The following is a 25,565-nucleotide window of genomic DNA, read 5'->3' as shown; positions in this document are numbered from 1 at the left end:
CACACACACACACACACACACACACACACACACACACACACACACACACACACACACACACACACACACACACACACCCTCTCACTGCCTCTTACTCTCTCTCTCTCTCTCCCTCTCTTGCGAACACACACACACCCACGCTCTCTCCCTCCCATACTCACTCACTTGCTCACTCCCTCTCTTTCTCTCTCCCTCTCTCTTTCTCTCAGTATCACACACACACACACACACACACACACACACACACACACACACACACACACACACACACACACACACACACACACACACACACACACACACACACACACACACACACACGCAGTCAGTCACCAACCCTCATTCAACTCCCTCTCAGCCACGGGTCAGCAGCTCAGACAGGCACCTTGTTCCTATTCAGCTGGAAAGAGTAGAGCATCGCAAGGTGCACACACATACTCCAACACACACTCACTCAAAATACACACACACACACACACACACACACACACACACACACACACACACACACACACACACACACACACACATATATATGTGCATCATCATACAGCCAAGGACTTTATCTGTGGAACGGGAAAGAAGACCTCAGTCCAAGGAGAAGAAGAAACAGAGAAACAAGGAGGGACACTAATGAGGAACTTCTAAAGGTAAATTCCTAAAATTGCAGCTCTTCAATAAAGGATCAGACACAAATAATCGGAAACAGACTGAGACTGAAGATGACAAATGGAGTAACTTTGAGAAGCTTGTTGCTGTAGGAAGGCCTGAAGTGGAGATCATCTGTGACATCCTGAGGATCTGCTAGCCATCTCCCTCCCTTCTCTTTTCAGGACTCCCACCCTCTTGTCATCCCTCCACTGGGACATCTCCCCATCATCAGCATGCCTACAGCTTGCACAAGGTGCACCTTGGGAGTCTGACCCACCATGTGCAGATGGACGCCGGCCGCAGCTCATCTCTGTCCTGAAGCTGCCCTTGGCACCACCACTGCTGCAGCCTCTGCCGGGCGACCTCTCCCCCTACCCAGTGCAGCCTCCATTTGCCTGGCATGCCTCTCCCTGCTCCTGGTCACCGCTGGCACCGCCACAGGGGCCTGTCCTCCAGGGGTTGGACATGAACCCTTTCAGGTGCTGGCAGGTGACATCAACTGTTCATGGACGTTGGAAAGACACACTCGCAGTTACAATCACCTAGAGGGAGACGTCCGACTACGGCGACTTTACTCTGCCAACAAGTTCTTCCTCTGTATTGACAAAACAGGCAAGGTGGATGGCACTCGGCGGAAAAACTACGTTGACAGTAAGTGAATTTAAGTTCTGTATCTATAATGTGTGTTTGGGGTCACAGAGAGGACAGGATGCCCTGTGACGTACTCAGTTTTATTTTTATGGCTGGACTTTCTTATCTTTTTCTCTTTTATAGCAGTGCACAGGGATATCCTGTGTTTCTATCACTGCTGAGCTATTTGTGTTGTGTTTAGAGCATGAGAGATGCGTTGCTAGGTAAGAAGGGAATACCCTAGAGTGGATTTAGACTCCTCATCGGACTGTCGGCACAAGAAGGCTGAGTTGAGGAGAGACATTGAGCATCAGTTGGCAGTGTGAACTGGGCTTGGAAAAAAAGCTTAAGTTTCACTGGGGATTTACTTGTCAAAACTGTGACGAAAGTGCATCATTTGTAAGTAGCAGGTGGACAAGGAAAATACATTCCTCCAACAAATCTGTGTGCAAACACAAATACATGTGCATTGTTAATGGATGTGATACATTTCGAGACTGCTGTTTAAAGACAAATATAAAGTGCTGAATAACAAAAGCTTCAGTTCATAGCCTCATGCGACCTGCATTTGTACATTTCCTTGGACATAACTGTATATTAAATCTCTCTAATGTATGTAGCTCCCCCTTACACCAGACAACAATGCATCTTGGCATCTTTTTAGACACAACATTTCCTAACGTGAAGTATTCAGCATGAAGCGATGCAGTTTCAGATAAATTATTCTGTATTCTGTATCTGCGGGTCAGGGACACCTGAGAAGAGGTTGCTCTTACAGCAGCCGTGCCTCTTCAGCGTGTCCATCAATGGGCGCCTTTCCGATGCTTGACCAGGTCAAACGAGCCGACTCTGGTCGTGATCTGACCTCCATCTCCATTAGTCCCTGGCTGACTGACGAACTGGATAGCCCTTAGAGACCTTTATGCCTTTGCCGGTAATATTTATGTATTTGGTCGTTAATGCCTTTTTTATGCAAGTGGGTGAGTCAGAGTTTTCCATACAGCTACTGGGGCTGGAGCAGCTGCTGCGTCCAGCTAACAGCCAGCCAGTCTGTTGCCACTGTTTCAATAAGCTCCAAGCTGCAGACTGAATGACATTTGTTAACCTGTCGGGATTAGTCACCTGGCAGAATCTCTTAAAGCCACACAAACTGGTAGAAACTCAGGTTGAGATGAATTATTACGGTGTTAAATTTGGACCTGTGGGATCTCCAACTTGGGACATTATTCTCTCCTATTAGTGGTAATATACTGTATGTCAGCTACCATAATAAAATATTATTCCCAAACTATCCATGAATTTGACACCTCAGAGGTCATGCTGGAAGAGTGGCAGCAACACAAACTTGGCAACATGAGGCAAGTGTTCAGAATCTTTGGAAAGTAGCAAAAGTTATGGCTAAGGATTGTGAAATGCATGCCTTCTCTTGCCATAGTAATGTCATTAGGGCTTACGTCGTTGCAGTAGCTCTCTTTGAAAGAGTGCAGTCCCCTTAAATATAATGTCCTCATACACTTTAGCCATCATCCTCTCATTTCCTTTGGTGGAAAGAACGATTCTATCTGCTCGCTCACACAGAGAGAGGGTGTGTACCTGCACCCTGAGCTGAGCACAGCGCCAACCCAGCGGTCATGTGGCCCTTGTGGTCAATCTATGGTTGCGCTCCACAACGGATCTGGTTTAAGGCCGATTTGAGGTCTCACTCTGTGTCTGTGCGAAGGGTACCGTTACTGCCATCCCATAAGGAGGCCTCCGATCAGACTCGAAACCTCCTGACCCAGACAACTTCTTGATACTGATACGGTGGCCATGTTATAGATTAGAGTGGCAGGATAAGCAGGAAGTTGTGCATATTTAATGACAAGAGCAGTGTGCAAATATACTAGTGTGCAACCTAAGCGCAAGTGTCACACAGGAAAGAGTACACATTTATTTATTTTTTGGGTTTTATCAATGCTTTGGATATATGCTTTTATATCTGATATAAAATCAAAAATACGTTTTAGTTCCCGAGTGGTTGAAGAGACACACACATGCACACAGACAAATACAGACATACATAATGTTGGACGCACTGTTGTGGCTTGTATTGAAGTTTCCACATTATTTTTGTTGTTCTGTGTCAGATTAAACTACAGTTGTTGAGCTCAGGACTATCCTGAGCTTGCATGCAGCTTCCTAACTGCCCAGAAGTCTGGCCGACCCCTCCTTTGTCCTCTGTGTTGCCTGTACACTCTTGTCGACACAGCTATATTGCCCCGACAGCTCTGCATGCTACACCCAGCCCTCACCTCCACCCCACTCAGTTTTTCCAGCCCCAGCCCCAACTCCCAACTCCCTCTCAGGTGCAAAAACAGTTGGAATTAGTCAACAGGCTCACTGCTAATTGAGGTCGGAAAATATTGTATCAATCCCAGCGGGGCAGGGGCATGGAACAGCTGAGGGAAGAGGAGAGAGAGAGAGAAAGAGACTCGGAGAGATGAGAGAGCTGGACAGGGTTGAAAGGAGACAGAGAATAAAGCAAGACACAAATTATGAATTATCTTTTTGTTTATCAGTTCATGAGGAATTAGCTACTATTATGACATGCAAACATATTGTGTAACAGTCATTTAAATGCCCTATCAGGTTTTATTAAAATGACATGTAGAGATGAAATGCTCTTGAGTGACAAAGTTCAAAGCTTTCATCAGCAACAGACAAGAGAGGCTGTATCAGTTTCATCTCCAAAGTGTTTTAAGAAAAATGTCCTGCCATGTGAGCACACATGTGGAAATGTACACAAACATACACTCGAACACACACAAACACTATAGTTTCAGGTATCCATCCGTTCTTCGTTTTCAAGAAAGTTGTTTGCAAGTTTACCTAGCCTTCAATACATTTGTTAATCAAAACAGAGAGATTAAAATCAGACAAGATAATGAAGATGCCTCAACTATTATCTGAGTTCAGCCTTTGAAACCAGACACTCTAAAAATAGATCCACCATTATATTCAAAGTTTCTAAAAATAACTTGTTGAACAGCCACAAGAAGAGACAAAGTACTGAACTTTGAGCGACTGAAGGGGAGGGCTTCGACATGTTTTTCTTTTGACCTATGGCAAAGCAGAGAATGATCGAAGGGAAAAACATACCCAAGTGTTTACAAAAGCTCCAGAGGCAGGTACGCATCATATCCTGTCCTGGGTCATCGGTCATAGCCTGCTAATTAGAAAGCCCTACAACACAAGAGCTGTGTGGGCACGCCCGGCAACCGCTTCATGATCAATTGCAACAGCAAATAAAGAAGCGGTAGACTGGAGTACAATTGCTGAAGCCAAATTCAGTTATTTCATGGATGTTTATTTCTATTTGATTTCTTTAATGACAAGCATGTTTCCTATTTATCTCCCTTGTTCTGTTTTTAAGTATTACAAATTCTTGGGTTTATTTTGGCATCCTGCACTGCGTATATTTTTTATTTGATGTTTTTTCATCTTATTTTAAAGGATGGCCTGTTAAATTTAAGGTGTGTGTGGCTGAAGGCATCAAAGGTTTGTGCAGCCTCCAGGTAGTGACAGCTCATTCACCCTTAGGAAATAAGGTCACCTCGCAGCGCTGCTATAATCGCAGGAGTCACTGCGGCCATTCTGCCTCTGCAGCCGTGCAACGCTCACTGCCAGGGTGTGTTGTGTTTACCAAATTTCCCTTGCTGTGCAACATCTTGCTGTTTGAAGTAAGAGTTTTCCTAGTTCATGAGTGTATTTTACTTGGATTGGACCCACGGGAAGAAAATCTTCCACCCTGCTGAAATATGTTGTGGAAATTATTCAAACTTGTTTTAGACAGGGGAAACTGACACTTGCCAAGGAGAGACTGACTTGAATTTGAAAATGGGAAAAGACAGGAGTTCTGCAGACAGATGACTAAAACCACCTGAAGTGTTTGACCAGTTAGACTGCATTGGCAGTGTTGGAAATGTGTCCCAGCATATACGGTAGGGAGCAAAATGCGTGGCATGGGAATTGCTTGTACAGAAAAATCTTAATTGACACCTATCTTTAAATATGGATGAGCTGAAAATAAGATTAACACATTTTTTTTTAAAAATACATAATAATAATAATAATGAAATAGTATCTTCATGTATTTCTTGATCTTCTAAAGTACTCACTATTGTAAAATTCTAAAACAGAGGGCATTTAAGAATATCAGACTTTATATTGGCCTTCTAAGCTCTATTTTTTTTAATTAAAAATAAAGTTAAACCCAAAACACCACTTTTTCCCATCATCAACTCATTTCTTATCTAGCCCGCATTAAGGTATAATGGCATGCAGATGCCAAATAAATTACAAAATGTCTGTCCGGATCTGTCTGCCATTTTAAAGGTGTAAGATGTTTATTCTGTCAGTCTACATCCTTACCATGACTCATCATTAATTCTAGTAGAGCTCACACGGGGACGTGAGACTGGATCAACAGCAGGGGCTAAAGAGGGAAGCACCTGGCCGTAGGAAGTGCTTTGGTGTTTGAATCGGGAGAATACACATGTTAATGAGGCTAGAAAAAGGGCTGGGGCGTGCTCTGTTCAGTATTGAGGTGGAAATTAAAGGCTAGAAGAGTGCTGGAGCGCTTCCCGTTGCTCATTAGGCATTATGTAAGGTCTCCTCTGCCTCGTCTCATCTGAGAGGGGATTCGTGGAGATTTTGGATGCCAACTGGAGGGTAAAATCCCACGAATCATGCATTTATTATCCCCTCTAAGGACAGTGCATGGCCTCAGCCTGTGGGAGACAAAGGAAAATTGACCTTTTGCCAGCTGTTGCTTGTATCAAGAGGCTAAAAGCTAAATAAAACATTTCTGGCACACGCATGCATGGTGAACAAGCATGTTAAAACTCTAAATCTTTACCTCTCAAACACACACTCAAGCATACACGCACTCACTGTACTGGGAACATTGCAGGACAAGAGTGTCAGTGTCACCCTAATTAGCCGAGGATCCCTAGTTTCTGCCACCAGTGTTTGATATCATGAATGGGTTCTAGAAATGTAGCAATTAGTAGCTAACAACCTTTAGCAGTCTGGCTCGGGCTCCTCTTTGAGATTTACTGGGTTCATCATCAGGTTTATAGAGTCTGACTTTGGCTCCAGCAGCAGATGCTTTTATAGCATCCCACAGCTCTGAACATCCTGTGGGTGTGAAGGGAACACAAAGGAAAAGACTTCACAGTGCCAGTTACAAGCTTCTGGGATCTTAAAGTCGTTGATAAAAGATGTTTGCACTGACGTCCTGAAAAGCTTCTTAAAAAGGAGAGTACCACTGAATACAAGGTTCAAGTATACGGCTATACAGGAAGAATAGTGTGAACATCAGATGTGATTAGGGTGTAATAGGTTAAGATTGAGTTTTTTGGGGGACTTGTGAGTAATCATGTATTTTTCATGCAATCCAAAACTACTCCCTCAATGATTAACTTGTTAATATATCACTGTCATGAGCCACTATGGCAATGCAATGTTAAACATGGCGACAGCCAGGCAGTATGTTTTTATAATGAGGGTAAAGAGTTTGGCTTTTTCCTCAATGAGACCACAACTGTTACTACAGGTGTAACATTAATGTGTATTTGAATAAAATAGGAACAGCTGAGCTACCACATGTTTGAAATCTTTTGCTAAAGGAATTTCTCCCAAAGTAACGGTCGTCTCTCTCACCTCGGACCCTTCACAAGTACACATACGTGACGTGATCAGCCCATTGAGTCAGGGGAGACAGGTCTTGCCTCAGCCTTAGATAGACCACGACAGAATAATGGTTTTGTTTGACCCTTGCAATAAAGCCTATCGCCTCCCTGCTCAAACTGAGCTAGACATCATGACTTGGAAGGCTTTAAACTACTGGCCCGGGAATAAAGAAAGTGAAAGAGGGTAGATGGGGGGGAGAAACAACTTGACATCACTAAATACAGTTACGGCTGACTGGTTAAAGCTGCAGAAGCTTAAAGGTGTTCAAATTTAACCTAAACTCACAAGGAGTCCAGGACTAGGAAGCAATAACAGCAGGAATGTAATGCACCTGTTGCCCTGAAGACAGATATCCCTCCCCGTAGGATTTGGACTAGATCATAAAGGAAGCAATAAGAAACTGTGAAATCAGGCGCTTCTTTCTCTTAGGTTACATTCAGGTAAATCAGGGGCTCCCCACCCTTCAAGGCACAGTAGCATAATGGGAGCACCCTGGACTTTCAGTAGACTTTAATCTCAGCCACACGCAAACAGAGCAAGCACATTCAATCTGAGTAGCTAAATATTGACTTGCTGTCAGGCAATTAAGTTATAAAATGTTGCACCTGAAAATGTGTAATAGACTGACAAATGGGTTTAATCATGACACCTCTCGGGAGAAAGCTGCTGCGTCATATTGAGGATCATAACTGCCAAATTACATTTAAACTGCAGTTAACTGAAGACACACAGCCCCAGAAAGCCTGACCGATTCAATACAAATTAAATAAATTCAATGAAAGTAAGAGTCTACAGCCATGTTAGCTGTTCTATGAGGCTGTAATGTTCCTTTAAACACATGATGGTGCTGTGGGAAAAGTCAGGAATTCACCAAAGTTATTAGGAATCATCCACTGGGTAACATGAATGTCTGTACAAAATGTTGTACAATTCTACAACAACCTTTTAGAAGTTTTTACAGAATAAGTGAAATCTTTCTGCTGTTGATGGCACTAGAAAAAGAGACACGAAATACATTTAAAAAATCACAATCATCCACTCTCTGAGCACCATGAATGTTTAAGCGCAATTCCGATTCAATTTCCAAATCCCACTACAGTTATATTTTGGTTATTTTATTGAGATGACGATTTAGTAAAATAAATCGTCAGTGCATGCGTGATTATTTTGTTCTCGATAAGGTTAACAACCTCTGCGTTAAAGCTGCTGTGTGTCCCTGTCTCGACTGAATAACCGTTTTGCAAATGTATTTACTGAAAGAAGGATAGTTAATGCAAATGTTAAAGGCTAAAAAAAGCAACTCCAGTCCAGTTCTTTGCACACCAACAGGTTGAGACCATGCGTCTTCTCTGAACTGCATTACCCACATCCACCCATACCTGCTTTTTATCTCTAAGGCTATCCCTCTAAACGAACATGAGCAGGATGTGAGTATAGTGTCAGGGCTCTTTGAATGTGTGTGTACATTTTAGACAGCATGTGCCTGTGTTTACTTGTGCCATTGCAGGAGCATGAAGTGGACCCTAAACTGAAAAAGATGTGTTTCCTCTCCCTAATGGCTAATATGAACCAGACCTTACCTTGCACTCAATTCAGATGCATGCATGTGTGTGTGTTTGTGCACACGCTAACATGTACAACCTTGTGTGCACACAAGTATTTCCTACCTCCTAGATAGCCATGCTCCTCATTAGAACACAGAGGGTGGCACAAACATTGCAGTAATACAGCTGAAGTAAGACAACACAGTCCATATAGCATGCCTGCTCATGTATTGACAAAAATATTTTCCTGAACACAGTTTCCTTTTAGCTGAGCAGTTGCTACAAATATCGTCTGGATAATTTAGTTTCTCAGAGCATTATAAAAGTGGTCAAAACATAATTTCATTCATTCCCCCTTTTCATCTATTTTTTATTTATTCCTGACAAAAGTTGGAATCTTTTCTGCAACATAACTGCAGAAAAAATATAAAAATTAATTTAAGACACCAGGCTTTCCTTTAATCCCCGGGGTTAGATGTGAACTTACTGCCTTTCTCTCTGTGTACCCTTTACATTTATTTCTATGCACACATCTTTCACTACCATCCTCTTGATTCTTTCTCTGCCCCTCTCTACCTAACACCATCCCTCTTTCTCTCCTGCTGGCTCCATTTCCCCCTCTCCTCCCCTGCAGTGGATAGGATTGAGGTCAGGGCCCTTTGGCCAGTGGAGCAAGTGACAGCTCTGACAGGGCCCTGATTTCACTCTTGGGCCTTCTGTCACCTCCATGTAGACCCATCTCATTTTAATAATGTAAATATGGGGCAGGCTCAGGCCACAGAGAATATTCTGTGTCCTGGTGCTCACTCACTGGAACCACGCTGCACACCTGAGCCACACATGCACTCTTTTAGTTGGCAGCATTCTCCAAACTTATTTGTGTTTGGTGGGTTTTCAGACTGCCTTTGAATAAAGCAAAAAAGGTATTGTTTGTTCAATGGCTTCCAGGGAAGAGGAAGAATCTGATATAATTGACAAAGTCCTTAGAATATAAAGAAAACATACAGTACAGGGGGGGACTAACGAGAGATAAACAAAGAATAATCCGAATCGATCCAAGACATCCAGAGTTTTAGTCTCAAGTGAGGCTCAAGCTCCAACAATGCAGGATACTACATGTCCCATAATGCAACTGTCTTTTATTAGATGTCACCTGCTTCCTAATTGCCCCCTTCTTTCAATCATCAGACCTCCATATTGTGTATGGGAAGAACATTTTCAGTTAAAAATGTACGTTTCAACCCCAGAGTTAAGATATGAAATGACATGATCAGGGTGGATTAGGGTCAGGGTTAGGGAATCCAGGGTTTGGGAAGTTCGGGAGTCTCGTACCGCGGAAGACATCCTACGACTCTTTTCACAGGCTAGCTTGCCTTGTGACGTTGAATTAACTTTATGTGTAAGATCTATACAGTGTCCCTTTAAAACAGATATAGCCATTGATAGTGTTTCACAATATCCATAAAATAGGGATTTGTGGTTTTAGGTCTCCATAAATACAAATAAAAATAATTTACAGAAAAAAACAGAAAGTCTCCCGGCAGTGAATACAACCTAAAGAAGTTGTCAAATCAAAATCACAATAACTTGGATATGACATGAAGGCAGAATGAGCAAACACTTTCGACAAATTTAGCTTGCCAGCCTACAAGACCATTTTACTGTTGTAGAGATAAAATAAGTGGCTCACTTGGCTTATTCTAATCTGATCTAAAAAATAAAACAGTATTTGCAAATGTAGACACAGATTCACTGTGATTAAAACTGACAGGGAATGCTGGTTTGACTCAGATGCAGATGAGCTTCAATAATTCGCAGGGAAGATGAATGTAGGAAACTGTAAACAAAGCCTTTGTTTAGTCCTGATTATGTTTCCACTCAGGGTGGCTGAGTCTGGTCTGAACAGCCAACCAAACCAGCCACAGATGCAAAACACCAGCTTACTGCAATTTAGTGGCACAGGAGAATGACCTCAGTCTAATGTGGATCCCGCCGTCCCAGACGCTCCTCACAGGCGAACCAAAGCGCAGGAAACTTCAGAAGCTGTGACTCACAAAGCTCTCGGCGGGCAGATCTGTTCGTAACTATCTGTGAAGCCTTTGATAGCTTGCCGTTCGCTTGTTACGGATGTGATGCATGATTTGGAAGCACTTTGCCCTCCCTGATTAAAGAAAAGGTCTCTTGCTTGGTAAGATTGCGGCCCCTCAGTACCTCACAGACACAGACGAGTATACCGTGGGCTTCGTTAACCTTTTTCACCTCTGCTATCCCTCAGCTTCACTGCCCCTGCCCTCTTCCCCACCACTTACCCACTCCATCAGGTTGTCCTCTAGTGTTACCTTTTTCTGGCTGGCCTACCCCCATCATGCTTGTAAATTTAGGGTTTGATCAGCGGAGGGTCTTTTCCCTCTGATTCTGGATCACGGAGGTCCCTAATGAACTGACTGATGTTTCATTACATACAATCAAGGCTTAGCATGTCTGAGGAAGTTAGTGTTCACTGATATAAGTGCCATGGAGAGCATGCTGACAGGACGTGCAGATACACTAATCACTGTTTGATGGGGAGTGTGTGTGTGGAAGAAGAGATCACAGTGCTGTCAGAACCTTCGGCCTGAGCTTTGCCCTTGATTTTTCTACTATACTCGAGTCTAGTATTTGAACTGACATTTAGTGACCGTTAGTATCACATTTGCAGTGTCATTGACTGTACAAGCAGTGTTTTTTTAACATTGAACATACTACTGCCTGTCCACACACATAGATACAGTATATCCAGATGTGGGTGGTGATTCTGGAGTACTGGGTCAGTCTGTCTGGGGATAAATCAGACAGACTAATCTGTCCTGTGAGGGGATGGAGGGTAATTGGTCACATTTGACCCCCGGCCTTGCGGACTGTGGGAACGCAGGCTTTATCTACAAGCGGTAATTGGCTAATGAAACACTTCCGCAACTCCTCCACTAGATTGTCATCCACCGGCTGGATAGGGTAAGGCATTTGTGTGTGTATTTGTGTGTTATAGCGGCCGGTACAAGTGGCCGAGAGGCATGTGTGTGAGGGCGAGAGTGTGTGCAAGTAGTCTAGAGAAAAGAAAATGGCAGGATGCGGAAGTCCCAGTGGCCATCTCCACAACGTTATCAACAGAATCAGTTTCATGATGCCTGCAGCATACTGATGCATTGACAGAACACACATCTATGCTTGTGTGGTTGTCATTACGATTTAAATTTAGATTTGAAGTAGAAAGGGTTAAGGTAATTCAAATGAAATCTTTGGCCCAGGGCTAGGCTTTTGTATATAACAAGAGAAGCCAGGATATGAATGAGTCTTTGAAAAATACTCTCAATACCACGGTCGATATCGCACAGCCTCGTGATGTATTTTATTGAATTTTGCTCATGTTTTATAGTCCTTTTTCTGTGATCATCAGTTATATGGGCAAAGCCATGCCCGCATCAATCGAAAGACAGGAAAACCAGGGTGGGAAGAGTGAGTTGTGGGGGCGGGTGGAGGGGTACTAAGAAAAAAAGGCTAAAGTTACGGCGGTGAGACAATGTCTCTGAGGTCCCATCAAGTGAGCCATTCATAGATGCAGGCCTACCAGTTTGTGGAGCCAGGGAGACACTCCGATAGAGTGGGGCCCAGGGTGGCCTTCTCTTTTTGTCCCAAGCTGACCCCTGCTCTCTCGCCTGGCCTCTGCGCCCCTCACCTGGCCTGTCCCAGCGCACTGGTAACAGGATACCTGTAATTTGCTCTAATGGCCTTTGAAAGACCTGGCTGGGCTAATCCCTGGAGTACTTCTCCCAGCAGCACCGTTTGAAAGGGTGGGGGTAACAGGGCCGAGTGCGAGTCCTGAAAGAGGACCGGCCTCTGGATTGTGTGTGAGAGAATGTCACCCCTTGCGGCCGGGCCTGGGGCCGAGGGAGTGCAGGAGTCAGCTTTCAGCGGCTCACCACCATGTGGCTTGTTCACAGGCTCAAAAAAACTGGGCCCGGCTTGTAGAGAAGAAGATTGTCTCTGCTTTACACCTCCCTCAGTGGCTCGGTCTGGCAAGCAGGGGAAACTGGCTCAAGACCAACGTGTATACAACTTTGAGAGAGTGCACTTCAAATTGTTTCCAGGTTTCCTTTAGTAATTAGTGCTAAGTTATTTCTCCACGGAGGACATTTGCTCATTCAATGACAGAAGATATTGATATTCCAAGGACTGCAGAAAACAAAAGGTTAGAAATAAAGAGGAAAGGGTTTGGCGTGAAAAAAATCAGTTAATGACTTTGGTTATAAGGGGCTAGAATGACAATTATGAACAGCAGGTGATGTTATACTGTCAGGACGTTATCTCAGCTAACCATCCTAAAGTTGGTGAAAGTCACATCTTTTCTGGATGCATTTGTACGTGCCATCTAAGAGCAAAAATAATAATAATTTAAAAAAACATTGTTGAACAAAAGACATTGAATGGACTGGGATTAAAAATACAGGAGAAAAATAATCTTATCGGTCTCATCTTGACTCCCATCCCTCCGGAGATTTTAATGGAATGTGGGAACAGCAAGTGATATGTGGCAAGGGAAGACCATCCCTCTGCCAGTCTTTTCTCTCCTTTCTTCCTGTCCTTTCTATCCATCGTCCTTGTTTCTTTGATGGGGCGGGACACATGCAAGGGAATCTTCTCACAAAAAAGACACAACACATGCACACCAGTCGTTCCTGTGTCCTACTTCCTCAAGGTATAGCAGGACATTGTACTGAGTCATATTTAAATGGCCGCACACATGCACACCGTGTATACAGAGGGATTTAGAGAGTGACAGCATGTTTATATCTGTGAAAGTTCAAAGAAATGGTGCGAAAATGATCCTGTTTTTTATTTCCTTTGCTGTTAATTATGTACTTTATACATTTTGTTTGATCACACATGAGTGTAACTGTCAAGACATGTAGAGTTGATATGCAAGAGAAACACTGTTCAGACATCCAGACAGTCTGAGATCATTTAAGGAAAAAAATAACTTGGCATGTTAGTTTGAATATACTGATTTGACTAACATGTGGTGGATGATGACAGTGAAGGCTGGAAAGTATCTTGGGTATATTTATCCTGTTTTAATCTACTTTTACAAAAAACAACCAAGTGACAAAGTCCTACGATTTGTTACCACAGGTTGTGTGTTTTCTGTGTTTGTCAGTTCCGTCCAGCTTGCAGACATAGACCTTATAACTGTTAGTAGGAGGATGAATAAATCATCCCAGTCCTGTGAGAGTTAGGCCCTGACACACCAAGCATTCACCAGAGAACTCGGTATGATGCATGTCCGGAGACCCGCTGCAGACAGGCTCATATAGGGAGGGAGAGGAGGGGTGACAGAGGGAGGGAGTGAACCAGACTGAGACCAAAGAGGTACGACAGAGGAGAAGTGAGGGACAGACGGGCAGTGAAAGGCAAGCTGGCAGATGGGAGACAGGAGGAAGGAGAGAAAGACAGGTACAGTTTTTGGAAGGGACACCGACAGCTGCTCTGCAACAGAGTGACACACACACACACACACACACACACACACACACACACACACACACACACACACACACACACACACACACACACACACACACACACAGATGTTAATGTTATATTACTGTCCAGAACTGGTTGGCCCACTAAACCATTAATGGCATTGCATCATATGCATTTTGAGCCTCATCACACTTATTCAAAGAAAAATAAATGTCATTATTTCATTACTTTGTGACTCAACCTGGGTGTTTTGAACATAAATCCTGAGCAAGTCCTCAACTTTGACTAAAATAATGTTTTCACAACTTTTTAGGAGTAGACACTCAAAAGCATTCAACAGCTTCCCAAGACCCTATCTTAAATGTTTCAAATTAACCTGAAAAGGTAAAAACAAAATCAATGTACATACAAATGTGGAGCTGCTTATAAATGTACTAAATGTGAGTAATATCCTCAGCATGTCCTCAAAAGTCTGGGCATTAATAATTCAAAGACAGACCTTAAGAATACTTTTATTTAAGATATAAGGCAGAAAATCAGTGTGGCACTTTAATTAGTCAGGTCAAAGCAGGTACTTTTGCCTAAAGAAGCTGATGTCAAACACCTGCTCTGACATCGCTCATTGGGCTGTGGCCAATAATACTCAGAAGCTCCTGCCTTTAGAGCAGTCCAGGCCATTGTGTTGCTGTGCACCCAAAACACCATAACTGCTGTGTACAGGACGCCCTTTCATAACAACTTTTCATTACTCTACATGTCTGTATGGCCCAGATCAGAGCTTTAACTTATGATACTATACCCTGTCCTTAATGATGTTAACAAGGCACGTAGATAAAGCTATAAAAGAATCATTAAAATTAAGAAAACATGAAAATGCTCAAATGTGTGGTTTTAGGTGGTGCTACAGAAAGCACAAATCACACCAATAAACATTCCTATACACCTTAATGTAAAGGAAGGTTCTCTGGATATCAACTTGGGCTAGCATTGAACCTTCACAAAACTTGAAATGCTTTGAGATCCTCTCTGTAACACAGTGGCAGACAATAATATTCAAGTTGCAGCTACGTCTTTCCTGTAAGTTATCACTCTGTGTCTAAAGCCCTGTCATATTTCGCAGAAAATTGAAGATCAGATTTCCCATCAGCTTCTCACTGCAATGAGATCATCACTGACCGACAATCACGTGCCACACAGAAGGGATCACATTCAGATCACAATTTGTATACCCTTCCTGTTTACAGATTTGACGATTTTGAATGTGATTATTATTCTTTGATATTACTTTGCATACTATAAGCCTTTTTCTAATAACACTGACAGATACAACTTTTACTCAAGGTTTTAAATGCAGGAGTCTTACTTGCAGTATATCATTTCCATGGTGATAGTACTTTAGAGTGAGCAAAGGATCTGAATACTTCTTCCACAACTGTTTCAAAATAAAGGAAGTTCATGCACCCCAGGTACTTAGAACACTGGTACTGGTTACATAGAATCAATCATTCTTGTGCTGACACATCACTTGTCATGGATTTGATTAGTCACCTCATGCTAAGGGCCATAAATAGTTTCTGGCTAAACATTATGTTGTCAGGGCATAAATAATGGCGTCCGCCCTGAATTAATGTCTTGAGTAAGCTTTATAGACTATGATAGGTTATATGACATATGACAGTTTGCAGTCATTGCTTATTTTTCAAATCAGCTCTTTTTCTTTTCATTGCTAGTGCATTTTTTTGTTTGTTGAAAAAGTCAAATGACATTACTGACATTTCTGGCTATTGCCCCTTTTGAAATGTGTTCTAAATTAATGTTGATATTATGTCTGTCTTATATACACTTAAGTTATCAAAGGTTATCTCATTGGTTGTGATTTGAACAGCGAACAGCATCAGAGGTCAAGGTTGAAATTATTTTAACTTGGAGTGCAGCGATTGGTGGCAATTTGTCTGTGTTGTGCCACATGAAGGGTAGTGCTTCTGTCTTGTTACTTCCTCCACTGATAATTTGAGGGCGGCTTAATATGGTAATAATTGCTAAAGCTTTTGCATTAAGTTTGACATGTAACATTAGTTTTATGTATTTTTTATAAGCAGTGTGAGCCCAATTTTTTTGCTCAGTGATTCTTTAAGAAGAGTGTGCAGTGAAGTCACAAGCCAAAGTGAAATACAAGGTAATTGCTTTTTTGATTGAAATATAAATGATGTGCAGGTTACACATTTCTTTCTGGAATAAAGCTGACAAAATCCTCTTTCTCCACACGCCTATGCTCATTAGTTGCTTTTTTACTGTACATTCAAGGGTTAAAGCCCAAGTTTCCATATCACACCACCTGTGATGGCCTCCACTAAAGCGCCTGTTCTCATGTTAATCTCTCAAGGTGTTTAAAGCAGTAGTGAGTGATGCAGCCTTTGTCTGTGCCGATACACACAGGCGGCGGCTTCGTCCAGTACCAGACCCTTCGAGGGGGTCATGGCAGATCAAAGGTGCTGGTCACAGCCATTAGGCCCGGCAGCCCAGACCCGACATGAAAAGCTTGTGTTTTGAAAAGGAAGGCAGAAGGAAAAAAACAACAGGGCCCTCTGCGTTTAAAAAGCAAGCAAACTGTGAAATAATTGAAAAGGTATGTCAATCAAGAGCAGGAGCACAGCGGGAACTCCGAGATTCCCAGGCTCCGCTCTGGTCGAGCACTGAGCCATGGAGGGCTGCTCAAGGGGACAACCCAAGAAATTAAAGACCTAGGAAAAGGAACATAAAGAAGACAGGAGGAACGGAGCAGAAAAACCTCCTTTTCTCACTCTCTCTTTGCTCAGTCTTTCACTCTTTTCTGCTTTAAATTTGTGATGAAAGGAACCATTTTGCCCCACTTTGTAGAGCCCCATTCAAATCGCTCGGTCATTAATAAGATCTTGTCTAGCTCTTCACCTCTCAGGTGAGTAACAAAGACTTATTCGGGGGAGCAGCCATTGCCCCCGCCACCGAATCCCCCATCTTATAACCAGCACCTTCACCCTGTACTCGCCCCCCTTACCCTCCTCCTCCCCTCCTCCTCCCCCATACCATGAGTCTGACAAAAGGGAACCCCGTGAGAGTGTCTCTCTCTTTCCTTTCTGCCTTTTTTTTCAAAGTCAGAAAAGGCTTGAATGATCTGACGTTGGGCTAACGTCCAAAAAATGGGGGACGGGGAGAAAAGAAAGAGTAAAAAAAGAGTGGGTAAAAGACTTTTTCTATGCTTTTAAAAATCCCATAGAGGAGAAATAAATGGCAAGTCCACAGTTGACTAGACACGTATAGTGCAGGATTTGCTTGTAATGGCAGCTTGAGCTTATTGACAGTCCCAGCCAAAACATGTCAAAGGTTAAGAGATCTTGCCAATTGCAAGTGGGAAGCCAAAGGAGCCTTTTTCATGAGCTCAATAGGGCCATCAGTTGATACTTGCTCAGCAGAACCGGAGCAGGAGCGACCTTCAGTTCCCAATGCAGCTCAGGAACAAATAATTAATTTGTCTCTATTGTTGGTCTAATTTCTTTCTAATTGTGATATTGGTCAAAAGGATTTGAAAAGAGTTCCTGATATTTTAATTGTCTCTAAACATAGTCAACTATTGCACTGAAAAAAGGATAATTGTATTTATGCAAACTGCTGATTTACATGAGACGATTATGTTACAAAACAGGGTTAATTAAAAAGAAGATTACCATAACTCTGCACTTAAACTTTGTTGAGAGGTTTGCAGGGGGGTAAAAATCAGCAAAAAAGGTTTAAAGATGTATTTATAACCTTAATAAATCAAATCTCTGACTGGCTTTTAAAAACACTCTTAAAGTAGATGTAACATTTTAAACTGAATCATCCTTACAGCATATTTATTCAAGTCCTGACGCTAAACTCAGCGTTTCCTTCCAGTAAAGTGACCTTTGCATTTCAGCAGTTAGGAAAACCCTAATAGCTTGAAATACCTCACTCTGATTTCTCAGGCTTTGAACACAATGGAGTGACTTTTCAAAGGGGGGACTGTGAGTTATATGGATCTAACTGGTCTTTATAGATGTGTGGTCAAGCGTCCAGAGCCCGAGTGATTCCTCTAGACAATGTCAAATCCCCATTTCATGTCCTCAGATCTTTTGTGTCTGCTGGCTGCTACACCAGCATGTACGAAGGAAATTATATGTAGGGTACCTGTGAGAGCGGAGGAGAGAAAGGACAATATTTCATGTGTTAAAAACACAAGTTTTGTTGAGGTGCTTTACACACTTCGCAATATGACTCCCCAAATTTAAACTTTCATTTATTTAAGACTATTCTCTAGTATTAAAGTGTTCTTTTACTAATTGTAATTCCTGAGTTTTAACTGACAACCCTTTGCAATGTCTCAGATGTGACAAACTTCCATGCAAAACACCTACTCTGCCTTGAACTCAAACCAGCAAATAATGGCAATTATTGCTGGCACCACTTTCAGGCACCAGCGATTTTCATTGGCCTGGACTAATCCCCCATAAATCCTTGCAGTGCTCCAATCACCAGCCGGGCCTCAGCTAATTGCTTATGAGTCCCTTGCACGCTCCAGGTGCCACCGTAGCACACCCGGTGTTTGTAAACACAGCTCGTAAAGAGGAAGCTGCCATCAAAGTGTTAATGTTTTCTCGGAGGATCAGAGGCTGTGCAGGAATGATGGGGGTGCAGCTGGTACCTGGTTGGACTCGAGTGAGGCATTCCCTCCTTCCCTGCAGCTGTGGCGAGCGCAGAGACGTAGCTACATTTACGCAATCCTGCCAGAGAAGAAAGACACTCAACAGGAGTTTGTGTTTGTTTACCTTCCTCGTCTCTCTTCCTTTTTACTCTTTGTACTTGTCTGTGTCTGTGCCTTAAGTAGATGACCTCACTTGCAAAGCACGACTGGTGATGTTCAGAGCTGAACAAAGTTTGAGATAGTTGCGTGTTAAGAGTGATGGGCGCAGCAGATGTGTGTTTTGAAGTTTTGAAGCCCTTGAGATGTGCTCTTTGAAACCAGAAACAATAGTCTGATAGTATTAGCAGCCGTCCTGAATAGCAGGTTAGTAGTGTCCTTATCGGCATCAAAATATGAGATAATGCGTTTAATACCGCTGTCATCTGAACAATATAAGTTGTCACGAGGTTTGAAAGGATGTTTTGAATACTCACATGCTCAACATCTGTTTACGTTTAAGTGAAAAAGACCTGGCTTTAGTTTTGGAGATGGGAGCAAATAGGGAAAGGTGACATAATAGAAGTGAAGAGAGGTTTGCGTGAATGAAAAGGTCAACGAAACTGATGTTTCCTTCCTATTATCAACAAATAGTCAACCTCAACCAGTGTTTATTATTTTAACCATCATGATGAAGCTCCCGTAAGCTTACTAAAAATGACTAGTCTTTAACCCAAACCATGATCTTTGCCTCGACCTTAACAAACCTTGGCCATAGTTTTGTCACATCATAAAACAGAGAACAGACAGTTCTGGCGGGCACAGACTAATGATGTCATTTTGCCAAAAGGGACGTAAAATCAGAAAATACTTCTCCGTATGTGATGTTCCAGAGGGCATAGACAAAGTAGGTGATGCTTGTTGTTTAATTTGGAGGACTTGTTGGGTATTAAGATGCCCTTGCCTGCCCTTTAAAGCCTGTACTAAAACAAATATTCAGCTCACTTTTTCATACAAAAACATATTAAATCAAGCTTTTGCGCCAAGTTCAGCTTTACGGTTCTTTCCAAACTAAATCTGGACTTTCACGAATAAATCAGTAGGAAAAAAATGCAGTACAGGGAGAGAAGCACCTGCAAAACCCCTGGTGTGATGTTTATTTTTCAATGCTAAATGGGTTTTTACCAGCGAGACTGTTCAGGAACTCAGTCACGGCCCTGCAGAATACTTGTGGTTGTTCTGAAGCTGCTGGGGGTTTTCATGACTCCTACATTTCCTACCAGCTTGGGATCCCCCTGTACTTCAGCACCTTGATCTGGTGCTATGTTTACAGCATTTATCCAAAGCCAACAATCCATTTTTGACAAATATAATACAGTTCTTAACCTTTAAGCAGCAACGTTACATGCATTTGTTACACAGACTTGGTTTCCAGGGGGTGTGAAAGGAAGATTTCGTGCTCTGATCAGATAACAAACCACATCAGGGCGCTTTTAAAGGTCTAAGTGGGCAAATAAACCAAGAAAATCTATAAATATCATCTAAAAGAGAGTTTCATCTCCAGCAATCAGCTGCTATTCAGAACCCCTCAGCTCATCTCCAAAACATCTCCCTGGCGTAACTATGACAAAGGGTGTGTGCCTTTATTTCCTTTAAGGAGACAAAAAGGAGATCAAGAGTAAGCCGCATGGGACTTGTTTGCAATCAGTGCCCAGAGGAAACATTTAGCTCAAAGCTTTGCCGGCTTGTTCATGGGGTGAAGTGAGTTAGAGTGGCTGCTTAAGTGGCCAGCAGACATGGGTTTTGTGTCGCTCAGTAAACAACACTGGGCATTATCTGGGTGGGGTGTCACATCTGGAGTTGAGAGGCTCAAATGGAGACAAGCAGGGAGGGGGGCATGACGCTGTGCAGCATCAGACACTGTGTATGTGTTGTTCAAATGTTATGTGGATCAGGATGTGGCTTAGGGTGCAATGGTTAACTTGCTCGATTTCTCTGACATAATAATAATTTTGTTTTCTGATATGATCATTTCTTAACCTGTTGTTCAAAATGCTCTGAGACAGACAGGTCTTTTCACAAAGACAGCTCCCTCGGGCCATTGTGCATGTCTATGTGTGTGTTTTTTTGTTCTGTCTTGGGCTCTCTGCCCTCAAAGCATATGGCTGTCTGGTATCCTAATCGCTAATGATAGACTGGCTTTTGATGGGGAAACTCCCACAGCTAGATGTTTCTAACCCAGCCTCTCCTGTCCCTTCTTTTTATTTTCCAGGCCTGATGGAAATCCGATCTGTCAGTGTGGGAGTTGTTGCCATCAAATCTGTCAGCACCGGGCTGTACTTAGCTATGTCCAAGAAAGGCACGCTCTTTGGATCGGTGCGTATACAACCTGGCAACATTGTCTCTCTGGGTCAAGATGGGAGGGCTGGGAAGAGAGGGGAAGGGGGGTATACATGTATAGGGGTCTCAGATGAGTGCCTATACGCAAACATGTTTGATTCTGCTGAAGTGAAGGGAATCCCATGCCGGAAAGTCCAGATAGAGGTTAAAGTGTTACAATCAATCATGGTTGTACACCTGGGCTACAGTTGATGATACCTGCAGCTTTAGTTGGCTTGTTTCACTGTCAAAATAAATAGCAGAGAAAAAGTCACCCAACCTGCAATGACAAAGAGCCAGCTGGGATCCTTTAAAAGTCTTCGCGTGCCATCTGCCAATTGTTGTTGCACACAGCAAGCTTTCAAAAGTAATCACCTCTCTTTGTTAAAATCGGCCACACATCAGACCTGAGGTGTGTGGTGTCTAGCTCATGTATTTACATCTTGGAGAAGGAGGAATCAGGCACAAGCAATCAGTCAGCAGCAGTGATAAGAGAAGTGTTTTCAACAGGCTGAAACAGTAAATAAGACATCTTAAGATCCAGGTCTGAAACATCCCATAATAATAAAAAGGCAGGTGAATCACGCCAAGCTCATACTATCCTGATGCTATCACAAACAGGGCCTCATTATAGCAGCAAGATAGCGATCTGGAAAAGGGAATGCAGCAGAATCTCTTGTCACTACAATAGCTTTCAATACTCTTTGACGAACTGATACAAAGCGGTAACCACCCATGAAAAAGTGACTTTTCCGACCTTCACATAAATCAGCTTATTTTAAACAAAACTCAGAACTTGAAATACAAACTCAACAGAAAAGAGATACAGTTATTTTAATAGAACTTAACTTTTAATTAACAAGTTTATTCTTTTTTTTTTTTTTTTTCGTTCCCCCAATTATTCCCAATGTTTGTTTTTTTGTGGTATTATGAGGTATGTTTGGGTTTTTAAACTTTAAAGAGTGTCAGTAACAACGTCCCAGTAACTCAGGATATTTAACAGACTCATTATGATCAGTTTCAGTCAGTGATTACTTTTCAGAGAGCAGTCCCAATGAAAACTAAACTGTAGGGCCTGTAGAGTATTGCGAGTAACCAGAACATTGTTTCTGGAAATTGCATTTGATTCTTCAATGCTTGGAACAGCACAAACAAAATTCCCCTGTCATAAACTATTTAGGGGGTCAATGGAAAATACATTTCAGAGATGGATCATAACCCCGAAACTATCTGCAAGGCTAGACATAAAAAATGTTTTCATGCAATTTGAATGAACCAACCCTTTAAAATTCTAGACAAAAGACTTCTATTGCGGCCTCTAAAAGACACATTGTTGATGTAAAAACTCTATCAAGCCCTGGGAAATCTTTCACTGAAACAACAGTGCACTACACTATGGAATCTGGTTTACTGTAGCACTACAGGACTATCAGTCACCTATTTAAGCATCTGTCATAACCTTTTTAACCCGTCTGTCTCCCTATGATCAGGTGAAGTACAACCCAAGCTGCAAGTTCAAGGAGCGTATAGAGGAGAACGGGTACAACACGTACGCCTCGCTCCGCTGGAAGCACGGCGGCAGGCAGATGTTTGTTTCGCTGAACGGGCGTGGGAAGCCTCGGCGAGGTCACAAGGCTCGACGAAGACATCCGTCCACTCACTTCCTGCCCATGCTCCCCTCTTAGCTGTCCACCTCTGAACTCTGACCAGCAAATGGCTGACTCACACTAGTGTTGATAAAGCCATGACGGCCATCTTTATTTGTATTACTCCATCCTCCTGTCACATAAATGTACATTTGTTAAGGGTTGTAACATTTGTAGAGTTAGAATAATATGTACTTTTAAGTTATTTTCTCAATTTTCTAATGATGTTCAGCTATAGAGTGAATACACAGTATGTCTACTACTTCCGGGCATCTGTCTGGTTACAGTATCAGTCTGACTGCATGTAAAGTGATGGGTAAGGATTGTAAAGGGACAGCAAGGCGTGGAAAAAATCAAATGCGACTCACTGGTTTATCATTTAACCCATTTTAGATGCTCAGCTAAATAAGCATCTGGTTCAACAAAAATATATTTTTATTTCGACTATCCCTTTAAAGCAACAAAAGGTGCAACTTTGAAGTAGCTACAAATCAGGGCCATAGCTACTGCTGGGATGGGGTCAAACTCTACAATTACATTTTTACAATGTGTCATTTTAAACACATTTCTCATATTTAACATATTCTGACTACAAACATGTGAGAAATTCACATATTAATTGACTTTTCAATGTCTCACATGTGAAATCTAACATATAAATAAAGACATTGGAGATGTATTGCACTATATCACCAACAAATTCAAGCTGTATATTGTTAATCACATGTATAAACAGTATTCCAATAATCAATATAGCAAGCAAGTAATTTTTTGATCTGCTATCTGACTACTTTTAGGCCATTGAAATTGAAGAAATAAATAAACAACATTTCCCTACCAAAATTACATTAATGTGGAGTAAAGCTGTGAAGAGTTATTCAACAAAAAAAGAGATTTACAAATAATGAATGAGCATTTCTTAAAATCTTGGCTATGGCCCTACTACAAATCTTACATCTTGACTGTTGTTTGGGATATACTGTACTGAAACGACTGGATAAGAGATGCTGACGCATTGATAAAAGAACTGTTCTGGAGAACACAACAGAAGCTACGCTAACTACTGGGATAACATGCTGAACTTTCCGAGATGAACCTTGTATGTTTGTGCATGTTTCTGTCAAACTGCTTCACCCATTCAAATAACCAACAGTTAATAGAGGAGGAGTCAGTATCAGAAAGATGCTTAGTCTCTGACGGTTGGTCCTTCGTTCAGTTGTGAAATAACGATGTACATTTTGAGTCATGTAATGCATTATAGCAGCCATAGGTTAAGCAGACGTCACATAGAAGCAGCTTCATTAATTTTGTAGTAAATGGTAATTACAAACTGTCTCCCTCTCAAGTCTTGCTAACATTTTCTCAACAAGGCTGTTGCTAATAGATCATTTAATATATTTAAAACATTTTGTACTCTTTAACTGTTTGAAGTTGATGTATATTGTTATTGTCAACGTTTTGTGTTGGATTGTAGTCCTATTGAAAAAAAAGAATGGGAAAAAAGTTATCGTATTAATGTCCATATTCAGCTCATTTTGTATGGTATTACTACTGGATATCGCTACATTTGTGATCCACTTATAATAAACAGCTTACAGCTATAGGCCAGTAATAGTAGGTTGTATAGTTTCCGAACAAACAGTCTTTAGGTTTATTTCAGAAAAGTAAAATCATTTGAGTGCCTTGGGTAAACTTCAATAAAACATGTGGATAAATCATGAGTCATGGTTCCAGTGTACCAGCAAGTCTTTTTAAAATCGTCTCTCTAAATTATAAAGTGCAGAAATGGCATTTTAATCTTATTGCCTGCGTGGCAATGATTGTTGAGCGTTGCTAACATCTCCATTAGAGCTCCCCAACATAATCCCACTCCTCATCATAATCATGACAAAACTCGCAGCAGGAGAGGCGTTGATGTGGAGGACCTCCCCGTGTCTGATGAAAGCTCCGCGGTTATGAACTATGCACCCGAGCATCAAGGTCATTTACACACAGACGAGCCCCACAGTGGCACAGGAGGCCACTTGGTCCTTTCAGTGAGCAGAAAGGGAGTCGGGGATGAATAGTGGCTGTTTGGGGTGAATAAAGGCCAACCTTTCAGCCTGTCATAATGCGAGATTACTGTGACGGGGTACATGTCTGGTCAAAATGGCGTGAAGTCACACTGTAGTTCAGAACCAAAGGTCTGGGGGCAGCATACAAATATCAGAATGGGGGGTCTGGCTGTATGGTTGCCATGCAAATGTCTTTGTCTTCAGCTGTGTAGCCTCGAGGGATTTTACATTTTGAAAAGTAAAGACTAGTCCTTTTGTAAATATTCCTTTTGTTGCTGTTGTATCTTAAGTGTAAAATACAATGTAATGTAAAAGTTTGGCATTTTGGAAATATGCTTATTAGCTTACTTGCCCAGAGTTAGGTCAGAAGATCAATACCAACTTTTATGTCTGCACGCTATATATAAAACTGCAGCTATCAGTGGGTTAACTTAGCTTAGCAGACAGACAGGAAGTAGGTGCCGGACCACATTTCACAAAATCAGCCAACCAATAACTGTAGAGCTAATAATTAAAGCACACCTTGCTTGTTTCACATGTACAAATGTCAAATCAAAGTATAAGAAATAGCCCACCATGAAACAGTCTTATTGCTACAACAGACAACATCTATATATTATCGTTTTTGCTCTCTTGTTGTAAGAGAATAATATAGCTGTACAAAATACAGTACAGTACAGGTTTGTAGGTGTCTCTGAACATATGATCGTTATCCAACCTTCAGCTGGAGTAGACACAC

At 42.0% G+C, this 25,565-nt stretch overlaps 1 protein-coding gene across 1 annotated transcript; it reads left to right on the top strand.

Moving 5' to 3' along the window:
* Positions 1–465: 465 nt before the first annotated feature.
* On the top strand, positions 466–24,473 carry fgf22 (fibroblast growth factor 22). The gene is made up of 4 exons (XM_010767930.1): positions 466–650; positions 834–1,302; positions 21,020–21,123; positions 22,617–24,473. The coding sequence occupies exons 2-4, from the start codon at positions 930–932 to the stop codon at positions 22,809–22,811; spliced, it is 672 nt and encodes a 223-aa protein (XP_010766232.1). The 5' UTR covers positions 466–650; positions 834–929; the 3' UTR covers positions 22,812–24,473.
* Positions 24,474–25,565: the final 1,092 nt, after the last annotated feature.

The sequence above is a fragment of the Notothenia coriiceps genome, unplaced genomic scaffold, assembly GCF_000735185.1.
Source record: "Notothenia coriiceps isolate Sejong01 unplaced genomic scaffold, NC01 NC01_scaffold00004911, whole genome shotgun sequence".
NCBI lineage: Eukaryota > Metazoa > Chordata > Actinopteri > Perciformes > Nototheniidae > Notothenia > Notothenia coriiceps.
This window is presented reverse-complemented; position numbering and strand designations above follow the sequence as displayed.

Bases quoted from the DNA above. Each gene is read 5' to 3' on its own strand.
- fgf22 (XM_010767930.1), top strand. From the start codon at position 930: ATGTGCAGATGGACGCCGGCCGCAGCTCATCTCTGTCCTGAAGCTGCC. The intron at 1,303-21,019 runs GTAAGTGAATTT...TTTATTTTCCAG, and splicing joins GCGGAAAAACTACGTTGACA to GCCTGATGGAAATCCGATCT. The intron at 21,124-22,616 runs GTGCGTATACAA...CCCTATGATCAG, and splicing joins AAGGCACGCTCTTTGGATCG to GTGAAGTACAACCCAAGCTG.